Here is a 15,278-nt window from a genome sequence, read left to right as displayed (position 1 = left end):
TCAGCCGCGAGGTAGCGTAACGTTCTCGCAGTAATTGGGTTCACCGGCCTCCGTGCTAGGCGGGCAGTGGTACGCCGTGGCAAAGTCAGCGTTTCGCCAGAGTGGTACATTCACAAAAAACGTGGCGTCAAATGTGCCACTGCAGCTGTAATAGGCGTAGCGCGCGTAGAAGAACTGTGCCTCGGACATCCAGCTGACACTGAAGGCAGGTCGCATTGTGTACCAGCTGGGTCTTGGCGACGCAGGTGCGACGCCTTTTGCAGGCTCAGCTGGCGCTGACCCGACCGCGGCGGCGATGCGCAGACCCATCTTCAACGCCTCCATTTCGACCGCGCCTTTGGGGTCCATTGCGGGTAATGAGCGCGCCTCGCACTGCCTGCATTTAAGTGGCCGCAGCAAAAGGTTTTGATATAAGGGCCTGTCTTATCTGTTTGCGCGAAGAAGAATGGGTATATATCCACGTGATAAAGTAGTGAATTCTTTTTTTCGGTGCATTTTTGTAATTTTTGTCCATTGTTTCGGTTAACTGGTCCCGCATTTAGTATATAAGAGTCGAGCTTCCTGATTATAAAGCTACGTGTTTCACATTTATGCTTTAAGCAATAAATAATGATTCCAAACAGACTTTATTAACGCCGAAACAATGTGTTTTAAGTATTTCTTTGCGGTGCGCATGTAACCTGGATATAGTTAGTCAGTTAGTCAGTCAGTTAGTTATTTAGTTAGCTAGTTAGTTTAACTAGCTAACTAAATAAATAACTGACTACCTAACTAAATAAAGAAATTATCCAGGTTACATGTGCACCGCAAAGAAATACTCAAAACACATTGTTTCGGCTTTAATAAAGTCTGTTTGGCTGGCTACCGGCAATCTTCTAAATGCGCCAGATAATAAAGATAACGAACAGGGTCTAATGTTTTCAAGTAGGATGCTCGTGCTGAACCACATTCTACGCACCCTTAGTCTAGCTTTGAGAGCACCAGAGAGCGAATGATTTGAAAAAGGCCTACTCGGAACCCCACCGTTTTCCTGAGACCACTTTTAGGACAATGAGGGCTCTAGAATCTTTTTAAGGTGTTGATGTTCGGTAGAAATGCGCGTTTCTTGTCAAAAATGGCGCCTAAAAATTGGTGTTCTTGCCTAATTGGCACTGTGGTCTGGTTTAAGTATAGATTAGGATCGACCAGTAGGCCCAGTTACAATGAGAACAGAGCACTTACTGTCTTATGAGGAGAAAAATTGAGTACATTTCTGTCTGCCCAAAGAGCTAGTTTATTTAGTTACATTTGTATTTGTCTCTCTGCACATACATATGCTGAACGAAGTGCATGCTATATGTAGGTCATCTACATAAACCGAAAACATTACGCTATTGCGAACTATTTTAGGTAAGGAATTCATTTTTAAAATGAAATATCCCGTGCTTAGAATACACTTCTGGGGTACGCCGTTCTCTTGTGTGAAAGTAATGGAAAGAATTGCTCTTAGTCGGACGCAAAATGTGCTTTTAAAGTTGTTCAAGCAGTATGGCATCCTTCCGTGTATACCTAGGTCTGCTAGTCACGAAGGATACCAAACTTCCACGTGGCATCACAGACCTTCTCGAGGTCGAAGAAGAGCCGATACAATACTGCTTGTGGATGAACACCTCCCCGATGGTGTTTTCTAGGACAACAAGGTGGTACGTCGTTCATGTTTTTTTTTTCAAATCCACATAGATGCATTCTAAAAGTCGCCGATATTAAAGTACGAATATCAGTCATATGTCGACAGCACTTTCGAATGATTTTGCTGTACAGCTGGTGAGGGTTATCGGCCTATGACTCCTAGAACTTGTTCGTGGTTTTCCACTTTTCAGAAAAGGTACTACGAGTGCGCTCCTTCTCTATTTGCGCGGAGTATAATTGTTATATCGGCATGATACAGTACTGAATTCATTTTACTAGTGCATTTTTGTACATTTTTGCTGTTATCTTGTCCCTCGCTCAGTTTATAATAGTCGAGCTTCCTGCTTATAGTGCTACGTATTTAACATTTAGGTTCTCAGCAATAAACAATATTTGCCAACAGACTTTATTAAAGCTGAAAAAACATGTCTAAAAATCTTTTTTTTTGAAAGATGCATTAGAACCTGAATACTTTATTTATTGAACCCTCAGGGCCGAACGCATTCGAGAGGAGTGGTTACAAATAACAAGATACATAAACTAATGCAATAACTGTTACAAAACAGTTTCATCCTCCTGTTAATTATGTTAGTGCGGTCCGAAAATACTCGTTATCACTTATGTCGAGAATTTCTACGGGAAGGTTCCATTCACGTGATCCACGTGTTAGTAAAGACTAAAATGTAGATATGGTGTGATATTTTTTTCCATTCCAACTTTGTGACGCTGATGAATGTGGTGTGACATGTACACGGGACAAGTTATTGATTATGTTTAGTCTAATAGCGCAGAAGCACTTAAGGCGGATGTAACAGTGAATGAAACAACTAACCTTTCGGCTTTATAGCCGCAGAAAAATGACTTAAGATATGTTTTGGGGCGCCTGCTGTCTTTCTTTTTTTTAACGGTGGCACATCAGAGCCCCCAAAAAATATTTCTGGTTTCGCCACTGCCATTATCGACCGTGTATCCTAATGTCTAGTGCAACATCTTAAAGGAAACATCCCAACTAAAGTTAGGTTAATTAGGAGTGAACCTTTTTTAAGGTTCAATGCGGAATATGGTGACGGCAGTACTGAGACAACTCATTGCATTCTCTAAGCCTGGCATGAAACTATTAATCACAGCGTTAATTTGCGGGCGAAATAACTACACGCTGCCAACAATTACTTTAAGAATGACTGGTTGCGTAAAGCGCCACGTTATTTTTAAAGCGCGATGTGAACGGGAAGCATTTAACTAGACTTCATATTACGCAGACCGATAATTATGGATTTCATGTCATGAGAGCAGCGGAGGCCGTTGTGCATAATAATTTCCGAACCTTAGGCCCAAAAATGAAATTAAATTCAGTCACTTTAGGCTCCCACTTTGCTAAAGGGTACAGCAAGCGCTTTAAGATGACCTCGCCGGAATACTTCGCATTTGCAGCTGTGAAATATACCCGCGGGCGGTAGCTACTGTGCTGGGGATAGAGGAACCTTCAGCTCACAGCAAACTATGATCTTAACCGAAAATGCTCGCAACAGATTAGGCCACGTTATTTCGTGAGGGCTTGGTTTTTTTTTTTTGGCTCATTCACAACAGAGTAATATACATTACCTGAACTCTTTGAACGCCGCCATTGTTTCTCGAGACCAGCCCGCCGGTCTCCGCACGTTGCTCCACATCAAAGCTGCCATACGACTCGCAATCACCGCGGCGTCGGCAAGCAGTGGATCGAGGGTGCCCGAACTCAGCCAGCCGTAGCCCGAAGACGACACGTACAGGGTGGCCTTGTTCAAAAAGTACAGACGGTTGTTGGCTCTGTGCTCATTGTCGTCTCGAATCCAGGGGAACCCTCGTTTCATATTTGCCTTTTTAGCGTCGAACTCGAAGTTGTGCGCCAAGAACAGGTTTCGAGCGAATCCTTGCTTTGACATTTGGGGAACGGCCGGCTCCTGGAACACCAGGTCGCCGGGTAGCTTCAGAGTAAAGTTGCCGACCATCGTCCGTAAGTGCTCCGTGTCATTTGGCGCCGCCATGAGCCGCAGGAGAGGGGCGTATTCCACGAATCTTCTTCGAGTCTCCTCGAAGATCTTATGCAGCTGCTGGTCTTTCGCGGGACTCGCGAGGGCCGCCACATACGTGACCCTCCATAGCTGGCCACTCTGGAACACGTGGTCGTTACAGACTTCCTTGCTACGCACTGTTGGCGATTTCAATGTGTTGCCCCTTTGAATGTAGCTCATGGCATCCAGGGCGACAACAAGTAGCATGTAGCATAAGGACAACGGCTGGTCGCTCCTCAAGAGGCGTACGTCCGTAGAGAAAGCAGCCTTGGAGATCGTCTGAAATTCCCTAACTTGGTCAATATCGATAAGAAACTCGAGAAATATGTCCCGTAGCTGCGACGCTTTCAGACCGCCGAAGATGCCGCTCATCTCTTCTAAAGACAACGAACCAGTTCTTTTTTTGTCAAGTGGAAATTTTTTTTCCCACGCGGACAAGTCCTTCCGGGTGTAGTTAGTGCCGAAATGCGCGCTCAGGATGGAGAGAGCAGTGATGTAGCAGGAATCGTCGCAAAATGCTTTGTATTCGGTGGTCCGGAGTAGCCTCCTTTTTAACACGAACACTTGTGTTTTAGTGGTACGGCTGATTAGAGTGAAAATAAACTTGAGGTGGTATCGCCTATCCACCGCTAGGGCGAAACGTAGCAAATCTGCGCCACTCATTCGGCTGGAGGTGTTTGCGATTTCCAGCACGATCGTCGCGACATCTCTGGCTCGCTGATCTTGACGCCAAACCTCATTGAGGCACGATGTGTAGAGAGCGTGAAGTGCTGCCGCAGCCGGGCTGCCGTAGTTTTGTGTTCCTTTGATGATGTTGGAGATGATGTCCTCCTGCGAAATTGCACAACAGGACAAGGACCAAGTATCTAATTAAAGACACATAATGAACTTTGTTCACAACGGTCATTTTGGTCGTACTACGGAGCATTGACACTCGTGTCGTTGAACCAAAGTGTAGAATGAAATTAGAGTCACATTGTCCGCATAGTACCACGGAGTGCAGATCCCCATCTTTAGGGACTGTTTTGTGTGGGTTCGATATCCAAGCGGCGATAAGGTAAGGGAAACCCGACGCGGACAGTGTTTTACATATTAACATGTATCCCGTGTAGCACAGTGTGCAACGTCGACAATCTTTCGGGGTACTAAACGTACGAACGATGTTCTATTCGCGGACTGCCAATGCATTACATAATTTATCTTGATCGTTCACGGCTTTGTTAGGAAGCGCCAGGGCTGATGTTCTCGCAGAATCCGGGAAGTCCCACTTTGCAGGACAGAGGAGAGAGGACTAGTGCTTCTTCGCCTCAAGGCTTCTCAAAACTGCCGATGCGCAATTCACACCACATGGCCCAACAGGAAACCCAGTGGTCTTTCAGTTTTGACAAGGGTTGCGCTTACTCCTTCTATAATTATAACGTTAGCGCCAATCAGACTTCCACTACGCCTGAACTGGATAAAAAACGTAGCAGTTGTCGCTTGGTGCAACTGAAACCGGGCGCGTTCACCTTCTATCAAATGTAGCTGGTATCCAGATAGCGTATGCAATGACCGTTATATGTTGGAGTGTGGCACTCAGCTCTGCTATGTGCCCTGCGGAGAGCGAACAGGGTGAAATGATGCGCAGTGCACAGGTTCAAACACCTTAGCATACATAGAGTAGGGATGGACGTCGGCAAACGTGGGACCACTGAATCTCCAACCTTCTTGGCACACCCTGGGCAAACGTTGGCGGCCGATGCAGGCCGTCGTCAGCCTAAACTTGCTGCTTGGATCGAGTAAGCACTGAAAAGCGTACCGCTGAGATAGTTGCTGAAACGAGCAGACAACTTCGCTTCCTGTTCACTGCGTAACAAATCTCCTAGTCATCCTTTCCATACTTCGGCACCAAATTTGAAAAGACTGTCGTGAGAATACTCCACAAACAGTAACCTTAGGTGTCCGGTTTATTGCACCCAAACAAGCTTGTACTGCAAGGTCTGCAGCCAATATAATGTAACATGTGGTTTAGCAGATCTCTTATCACGGCACAAAGTAAGTTTTTCTTTGATCCACAGGTTTCACTTGAACATAATGTAATTCATGTAATTCAGCTTGAGTTTAAGAAGCATTATTCAATGTGGAACTGAAAAGATGGAATAATCTCTTGAACTGAATTTTGTCGCGGTTTACGTTCCCTTACTATTACTACTGCTCGATTTCGTCTCTCCTTCTCACTTGAATTCTTGTGGTGCTTTTTTTTGTTATGTGCATTTCATTGACGTATTATTGTATGCCCAATCCTGCCCAGGGCCTCAAACTGAGGCCGGCAGTATCTTGTAAAAAAATAAATAAAAACGAAGTAAATTTTCGGTTTCTAGCTCAGCCCAGAGTGAAAGCGTATGCTTTAGTGTTTTGTTTCTAATGAACAGGCGCACTCTGGTAGGTTGGAGACATTATTTTCCGAATGTTGGTCAAAAAATAATAGCTTTTGTTTTTCTTTCATTAGTATGACTCCTTCATGGTTCCTTCAAGCGTGACAATAGAGTAAGTCTTTTCGTCTATAAATTTAAGTGTGCGACGCTAAATTCATTAAAATTTTGAACATGTCATGAGTAAGGATCCCGAAGAACCCTCTGGAGGTGGACTGTACTCGTTCCAAATTTCGCTAAATCCCGCCAGAAGAGAGTGAGACCTGGATATCTCCTGTCAAGCATTGCAATGTGAATAACAGAAAGACATGTTACCTCTCAGTGAGCATGCCAAGATAATTTTAGTTGTATAGTGTTAAACAGTTTACTTCCCTTTATTTTCAACGACCTCTAATACATGGACTTCCACTGTGCGGTTATACCTCAAACGATTCCAAAGGCCCCAACACACAGTCAAAGCCTGCGCAATGATATATTTAAATTTCCCACTACCACAGGCGCGCTCTTTAGAATGCGAGTGTAGCGACGTATCACCTTACGTGCACGCTTCAAAAAAGGTACGCCAGCGAAGAAAACAGTACAGAGCATTGATGGAGCCTGTATTTCTCCGTCCGATCGGTTTTCCTCTCCAATTTTTCTGTGCTTGTGTAAATTTTAGGCAAGCTATAGGAGTATACCAGACATTCACCGGCGTGCGATTATCTATTCAGCGCATGCGCGAAAATATGAGAATAGTAGTGAGAACGAGTTAGAGCGCAATGAATAAACAAAATCCCATCGTTCCTGTGGCGCAGTGTATGAGTATCCAGTTATTGAAAGATTAAGACAGTGCATTCAATCCACTTGTCACTGATATGCTTTCCTGTCTTTTTTTTTCTTACGAAGCACAAACAACACGCAAATTATATGTGATTCACTTCGTTGAGTAGGTTTCCCTGCTAGGTAGCGTTCTGTGATACTTTTGATCCGAATTTGCCTTTCGAACCTTTTCACTCTCGTTTTTATTCTCATCCCGTGACCCTTTCAGGCCCATCAAATCATCAAAGTTATGCCACAAGTCTTCAAGCGAGCGAGAAAGTCGTAAATTTTTTGCAGCAGTTCGGACATTTAGCAGTTAAACATATTTCATTGGCCTTTCACCTCACCGACATATGCTAGTAGGTAGTAAAGGGCTACGGGAACTGCGTGCGCTTTGCTATTGTCATCAGCTAGCGCCACCTTTTCCCCTTGCACCATGCAGAAGAAAACCATTTTTATTCCTACGTAACAATAAGGAAGGGTACAAGTAAAGAACAGTTTGCTCCTTGTATGTAAACTTTTTCTGCAAAAAACATTTACAAGCGTTCAAATAATTTGGAAATAATAATGATTACAAATGTAATCACTGAGGCCTGGCGCCCTATTGAAGAATAAGCAGCGCGGTCTCATTTGAGTTCTCCAGCCTGTGACTGCTTCTGTGGCGCGAAATTAGTTTCTTGCGCAGTCTAATATGTGCCAGTAAACGTCCTGTCCTCCAGAGAAAATGTCTACATCTAGTGAAAGGAAAACATTTCAAGATTGGCGTGCCACATGTGTATGGCTGTCATTTAATAGGTGAACAAATATTATTTATCGCACGAACCGAACAGTAAGCATAACACAAGAGCATTGAACCTCTATGGATTATTGCTCTTTTCAGCAAATTTCGCACTTTAGGACGTTACAGAAGCGAGCAGTAGTGTAACTCTTGCTCTTCAGCATTCTCAACATTGTGTTTCCTAAAACGAAAACTCAGTTCCGCTCCCTCTAATATTAGGCTTTTGGCATATAACACTTTTCTTCGGACGAAGCTCGAATACGCATCTATTATTTGGGATCCGCATACAAAAAAGAACATTAACTCCCTTGAAATCATTCAAAGGAAAGCAGTCAGGTTTATTTTCCACAAATACAGCAGATTTGATTCTCCCACAAAGCTAATGGCAGAAAATAATATCCCACTTCTTTCAGACCGCCGAAAAATAAACCGAATTTTGTTCCTCCGTAAGATTCTTTCACGCAAGGTAAACATTCCAATACCTAACTATGTTCAACCTTCTACCACCAGACGTACACGTCACACTAAGGGACACACACTGCAGCCTATCTTCGCACGAACAAATTCATTTAAGTATAGCCTCTTCCCCCGAACCATCTCCGATCGGAACATGCTCTCAGAATCCCTTTGTCAAAATAGCAATTTTAGCAACGAATTGGAAGAACATTTCCTTGGTTAAGTTGTCTCATTTTTTATTTTTTAATGCTGTTGTTTTTATCTTCCCTTTGTTATCGCCGAATGATGCTGTGTTGTTTTTTCGTTTCTTTTGTGTATTGTTAGGTTGTTTGCCCCTCCTGCCTGGGCCACATAGGCCTGCAGTATTTTGAAATAAAATAAATAAATAAAAAACTACGCCTAAAGCTGAAAGCTGTCCTCCTTTCAATTTCCGACAAGTGGACACACTCGCAAAATAGTTCGTGTTGAGCGACCAGAACAGTAATCACACAAAAATCAGTTTCGTGGACGTAGCATTATATTGCAGAGCAAGACAAAATTAAAAAAGGTGACCCCTGCAAGAAGCACCTCCAGCTCATGAATATTTCTCTCTTTTGAGCATTTCGCCTTCTACATTTTTAGAAAATGCAAAAGGATGCGTCGCGCTCGAGGCTTTAAATGTTCAAAATGAGATCGTAGTCGCCCTGCTTCTTGCACACCGTCTCTCAAAAGAAGCAATGCTTTTGTTCAATCGACTCAAGAATTCCGCTTGCGTTGGAGAGTACACCGACCTTCACGCAACTGAAACATAACATCGCAGGCTGAAGCTGTGCGTCATGTCATTATCGCATATGCTTGATAAAAACTGACACACAAGCTGTACTTCAGCAATGACAAGCGCTGTTTCAAAGCAGATGACATAAAATCTTCATAGGAATCACTCGACTAACCCATTTGAACGCATTAAGTTCCTCAGGTTCCATTTAAAATGATGCAAACAAAACTGATAAAGAACCAACATAATTTTATTTTCTGGTGAATTATCCTTCTCCGACACATAGTGGCCTCAGGATATCGATTATTTATATTGAACAGCTTTAGTTTGAGCCGGAAAGGGTCAATACACAATCAAGTCTGCGGAGATGGGGTGCCCGCAACTGACAAAGGACAGAGTAAATTGGACAGACATGGGAGAGGCATTTGCCCTGAAGTGGACATAGTCAGGCTAATGATGATGATGATGATGATTAAATAGTTTACAATTCTCTCGACTCGAGTGACCATTTAAGTTGCATTCAAAAGTTATTAGCGAAATTCGCTGTTTGAAACAGTTTCAGACTAGCCGGCAGGCGAAACCAGCAAAATGCAAATGCAGGTTAGCAGATTTTCGTGATTAAAACTACCAGGATGTCCGCACGAAAGCTCACCAGCATGTCGTTGGCCACGTCTTGCTGCACAAAGCCGTGTCTGATGGCGTTTTTGCAGATGTACGCGTAGAAGTCTCTGCAGGGCGACTCGTGCTTGTCGATGACGGCGAACAGCCTGCCTGCCTCGCTGGAGCAGCAGAACCGAGGCCCAGTGCCGTTCCTCTCGTCCCGCGTGGCAGCTCCGTGGATGGTGAACAAGAGCAGCGCGGCGGTGGCCGCTGCCAGAGAGGCTCCGCAGAAGCATCCAAGGCCGGTGCCGGCTGAGAGTAGCTCTTTGCCTCGCCAAGGTGAAGTCCGAGACGCTGGGGGACCGCCGCCAAGGGGTGAAAGTAGGCCTTCTTCCGTAGCCTGAGGCTCCATCGTGTCCGTCTTTCTCTTCTTCTGGAAAATGCCCTCGAGGAGCGCGTGGAACTGCGTGTGGTCAGCGCCTCCTTGTGCTAGAAATGCCCGGTAAAGTGCTCGTGCTCCTGTTGAAGAGATAGAGAAAACTTTTAATTCCAAAGAAAAAATCAGCGGAAGCACGCACACACAGAGAGGGACACAGGTCCAGTGGCGTCCTGTGTTGCTTTCAGTGCCTGCGTCCTTCCGCTGGTTCTTTTCTTTAGAACTACGTGCCAATTGGCCCAAGCAAGCTCTGTACCCTACTGAAAACTTTTAATTAGCATACCATAATTCACAGGAGCCGGGTGGCCGGGGCCTCTAGTCCAGTGCTCCGCTGGCGGCAGCTTACTTGCGGACTAGTTAGATGATTCAGGCTTGCTGGACCAGGTTGTCGCTGGTCAGGGCCTCCTCCCACTGATGGTGTGTCGGGCGTGGCACTATTAACTTTTTGTCCGACTTGTCGTGGCATTCCCAAGAGGTATCGCAGAGCATGGGGCATGCTGTCCACCAAGTATAGTAGCGGATATTATGTGGGTCTGATCTTATGCAAAATGTGGACTTGGATATGTGTTTGTTTGCATTCTCCTCCAGTCAACAGCACCCGATGAAGACAGTTTGTGTGGTGGTGAGAATTGTCTTCTGTCTAGCCGAAGGTGGTCTAGTCTGTCAACATTCAGTCCTAGGAGGGGGGGGGGGTATGGATGGGGATCCGCCCGGTTTGTTAGAGCTGGAGCTAGATCATTCGCTACCCCGTTTCCAGCTAGGCCTTGGTGACCAGGTTTCCCTGCTATTCTGTGTGAGTGTGAGAGTGTACTTAATAGTGTGCTCGCCCTTCCGTGAGGTTTTCCAGCAAGGTAGTCCCTGCAAGTTTGTTGGGAGTCCGTCACTATGTGCGATGACTTCCCCTCTTGATCTTGAGTTTTGATGGTGATGGCTATGGCCAGTGATTCCGCTTCCACAGGATCTTTACACTGATTCAAGCCCTCATGATTGGCCTCTTCTGGTTGTCGACCGCAGCAATCGCGAACCTGCCTGGCACGGCGTAGGCCCTGATGTCATGTATACCGTCTCCGGGTCTTCTGATAGTTTTTTTTTTGCCAGGGCATTGACCGTGGCTCTCCTTCTTCTGCTGTTCGTGGTGCATGTGCCTCGGTATCTGGTTTACATAGACCTCTCTTGAAAGTGTCAGAATTTGGGACTTCCTCTCACTAGTTCGTAGTGCCTGCCATAGCCCCAGTCTCGCCAGGATATACCTGCCCGCTTATGTTGAGGCATCAGGTGGTGACATCAGCTTTAATATTCCAGGATTTCAAGGTAGGACACCACGGGGATATAAGCCTCGAAATTGAGGCCGCTTTCAAGTTACGACAGGTATCAGAGCGACCACTACCCGGATCCTCCGAAGCGCAGCCTCCCCTGCACGGATAACACAGTGTGGGAGGGCTCTGCATAAGGAGAGATGAGAGCACGTGAGCACGTGTGCGGTGCCGGAGGTGCCCCTTTCTTGTTAAAAGGAGAGCGACATAATCCCCACCGGGAAAAACCAGAATTGGAGGCCGGAGAGCTCCTGCACAGCTAGAGTCCCTCAGGGATACTACAACAGTGATTTCAAAAAAAATTTGTTCCTCCTCTACCTCCAGAGTAAGTAGCCGAGAGAGCCACTAGGTAGGAATCACGCATCGGGTCGGAGTACCAGCATGACATTGGGAGGTCATGAGGCTACATGATATCCACTCGACACGAGCTGGCTGCGGAATGCGTCCTGGCGGACTACGGATGTTTTGGAAAACTCGGATGTAACTCCCGTGATTCTGATGTTATTCCTTATTTGAACAATATGATCTGCCGTTAGAAGTCTACCTCTTCTTTCGCACCATTTAAGTTTAGAGACGGGCATTGTGGCCGATAGGCTCGTTCCACAATACACGTCTAGATGCCTCTTTATCCTGACAGTTCGGCCTCGACAATCGGCGTGCAGAACCCATAGCCCGAGGTTTTACTAACCGGGTACCAATAGAAGGCTCAGCGGCCCCAAAGCAGGTGCCACAGCAGTACTGTGCGGTCCTTTACCATCACTGGCTAAATCGGCTAATCTACCCCCCACCACCACCACATGAGAAGCTGACGCAGGAAGAAGTCGTAGCATGGAGGCAGCTACAGACGAGCACACATCCACACCTGCGCCTCGTACACCGCATACACACCTCATTATACCCAAACACACGCCTGCTATACGGGGAACACCATTCGCTGTATCACACTACGCGGGCCTGAAAATTCGAAACCCATAACCTCAGCAGTGGGAGGCCGTGCAGTCCCGCTCAAGCCTAGAGGACCAAAGACAGCCGGTACACCGGAGGAGGAGGAGGAGGTGGTAGAAGAGGAAAGGCGGGGATATTAACCGCAAGAATAATCGGTTTGCTACCCTGCACGGGGGGAAGGGGGTGTGGGGATAAAAAAAAATTAAAGAGAAATGGGAGTAACACAAAATTGAAGTCCCTATAAAAAGTCAGTGCAGCAAAAAGCTAAGGATATAGGAGGACTGGATTGAAGACGCCTCCCAGTTCGGAGGCGCAAAGCTCTTTATAGAAAAGTGTTCATCATAACCATCACCTCTGGGCACCTCTGTAGAAAGCTCCATGATCAAAGAAAGACGCGCCTCCAAATTCATACCCCAAAACATGAAGACAAAGAAGACGCTGCAGTATCGACATACTGGGGTGAAGAAGATATACACAGGTCGCCGAGGACGTATAGGACCACCCGGAGACCTACTAATTACGAACTAAATATAAAGAAAACTACTTAAAATACGTAGTGCATGAGGCTACCAACAATAACGCGCAGCGCGAGTGCCTTTGGCAGTGCCCGGGTTGTGTATATGGGGAAAGCAGAATGGTCTTTGCAGCGGTCTGGTGTCAATCCCTTTTAGGGCTGCGGTACGGTAAACTTGATTTTTATTGTATATTGCTTCTGTAAAGACTTCTCAGTGTTTCAGCCTTATGTGCGTCTCCATTTCCTGACGAAATTCTCGTAAGTCTCCTGAGAAAAGGCGCTATAAGCATTTCATTTTGAACACTCTCCGCAAGATAACGTACAATGAACGTCGCGGAGGAGGAACACTGGTTCCAGGTATGAAGCAAGGGTGCTCCGTTGTAAGGCTTGGGCCATGGGTTCTAGTTGTAAATGCAAATAACTGTTTTTTTCTTTCTTCTTCTAGGTCTCTGCCCCCTTTGCGATTGATAACTTGAGTAGTTTTGGTGCATTTCTTCTCGCAAAGTTTTCATGATTGAAGGTAAGTCTTTTGACGCAAAAACAAAAAAAAAGGTGTGGCTTGACCGAAGCAGAATAAGCTAGCTAAGTCTTTCAGTATTTACTTTTCTTAGTTTACTTCATTTTGTTTCATTTAATTCATAATTTTTTTTTCAAACTTTCCTTTTCAGTCCATGCCATTCTTTGAAACCATCGGTGTGGCACTCCAGCTTGCGTTTTACCTGCCTTTATTTAGCCGCATCATTCCAAGGAGAAGCCGCGATGTCTCACTTTATCATTGCCATCATCACATCACACCACAACGGAAAGCAACCTTGCTTCATGGTGGACAGTCTGCTCGGCGTTAGTGTCTTGTGATTGGCGACGAAGGACGGACGTTGCGTTGTGCTGATGCCGCAGCGCTCGGCAGCCCTCAAAGCATGCAGACCACTACGGCGTTGGCCTGACTTTCAGTGCTGATATCTCGGCTTGGTGTGCTTGCTCCAGACTTCGTTAATCTTTTCTTTCTTTTCCTTATACGCCCACCTTCTCTTTCCCCCTTGCAAGGTAGCCAACCGGAACATCCTTGTGGTGAACGTCTCTGCATTACCTCTACCTGTATTTTCTCTCTCATTTGTTTAATAGTATTTTTCTAATCATGTGTTTGGCGCATCAGAGCCTTTGTTGCTTATGCGGCATAAAACCCAATATTACTAACTGTATTAATATTTTTAGGCCACGTAAAAATGCTGGTGAATAACAATCCATGCCTCCCGATTCTTGCCGTTCCGCTAGTGTGGGCATGTGCCATCTACTGTAAGCCCAACAACAATAGCAATAGCAGACCGTCCGGGCAAATGTAAACACCCTAAAAATCCAACACAGTATCTCACGGCGACCAAGGAAGAGATTCGACGCCTGAAAAGCCGAGGCCTTGCATCCACCATCGGAGCCAGACTATCACGCTGCTGTGCTCGGACTGCTGTGCACTTCATTCTTCTTACAGGAGAGCACGCCGACCACTCGCACAAGGGACCACTTTTGGTGGATATCTTGGCGTTCGAACGAATTCATACGTAGCCCCTCCGGAAGCAAATGAACCGCTCTTCAGATGTCGGAAGTACGACTCTGCATTTAAACGATACAAGAGTGGTACCGTGCCCATTAGGTGAACACAATGAGGAAGGAATCACCGCTACGATCGCGACAAGTAATGGCTACCAGTAGCGTCTAATGCACGGCCGACGGTACTTGCACGCGGCGCCTGCTTCATAGGACATCACTGGATTGACCACTCTATTAACCAGTGCGACATAGCAGGCCTAGTAGCCATAATATCAACAAAATATTCCTTCACAGCACTTAGCGACGACTAGCACCGCATGCTTCATCATCATGTCGAGTACCTGATCAAAGCCAACAGCACACTGATAATAAAACATTTTTTTCTGGCATATGGCTCTGCATGTCCCGAGCCGAATACAAGTAGGCAGGCCTTCTGTGCCAGCTACAGAATCGCACCGCTAATCTTTCATGACTTTCGCTCCTGCAATGGCGAAATTTGTTCTAGGGAGTAGCATCGCTTGTATGAACAGCTTACTACATTTCTTGCATCTCGCTTTCCCAAAGTGAAGCCTATTGAAAAAAGCCTCCAGTTGAATTACCAATTCGCTTTCTAATCGCGGACATTGTGGCCTACCCTGCGCTCTGCTTTGCATCCAGTTTCTTGTGCTACAGCTGAGTTCCGTTTTTAGAGGTCCTGCATCGACATTTCAGCAGTAGCCAGATTGATTAAACGAAGCCAAGGTTAAATCTTCCGAGCTTTTTTAAATCTCTTGATGCCACCTACCCCAACATTGTCGCCTGAATTCATGCATTGAAGGCCACAATGTCGCCCGTGACGTCGCGTGCAGTCTATTCCGAAATCTATAAAACCGGTCGCTCCCCGCACTTAACTGCCTTGGTATGCATCTAGATTTTACCCGATCATTCTTGTAGGCCACAGCCTTTCGCTGCAAAATGAACCAATAGTTTGATTTATGCCGCCCGTGAAAACACTTCAACGACGACGCACCAC

At 45.8% G+C, this 15,278-nt stretch overlaps 1 protein-coding gene across 1 annotated transcript; it reads right to left on the bottom strand.

Moving 5' to 3' along the window:
• Positions 1-9,928, bottom strand: LOC149328025 (uncharacterized). Its single transcript, XM_089561970.1, has 3 exons — positions 9,569-9,928; positions 3,271-4,550; positions 1-376 (listed from the first exon to the last, which is right to left on the bottom strand). The coding sequence occupies exons 1-3, from the start codon at positions 9,926-9,928 to the stop codon at positions 1-3; spliced, it is 2,016 nt and encodes a 671-aa protein (XP_089418096.1).
• Positions 9,929-15,278: the final 5,350 nt, after the last annotated feature.

This window comes from Amblyomma mixtum, chromosome 9, assembly GCF_055824585.1.
Source record: "Amblyomma mixtum isolate Tamu chromosome 9, ASM5582458v1, whole genome shotgun sequence".
Classification (NCBI taxonomy): Eukaryota; Metazoa; Arthropoda; class Arachnida; order Ixodida; family Ixodidae; genus Amblyomma; species Amblyomma mixtum.
This window is presented reverse-complemented; position numbering and strand designations above follow the sequence as displayed.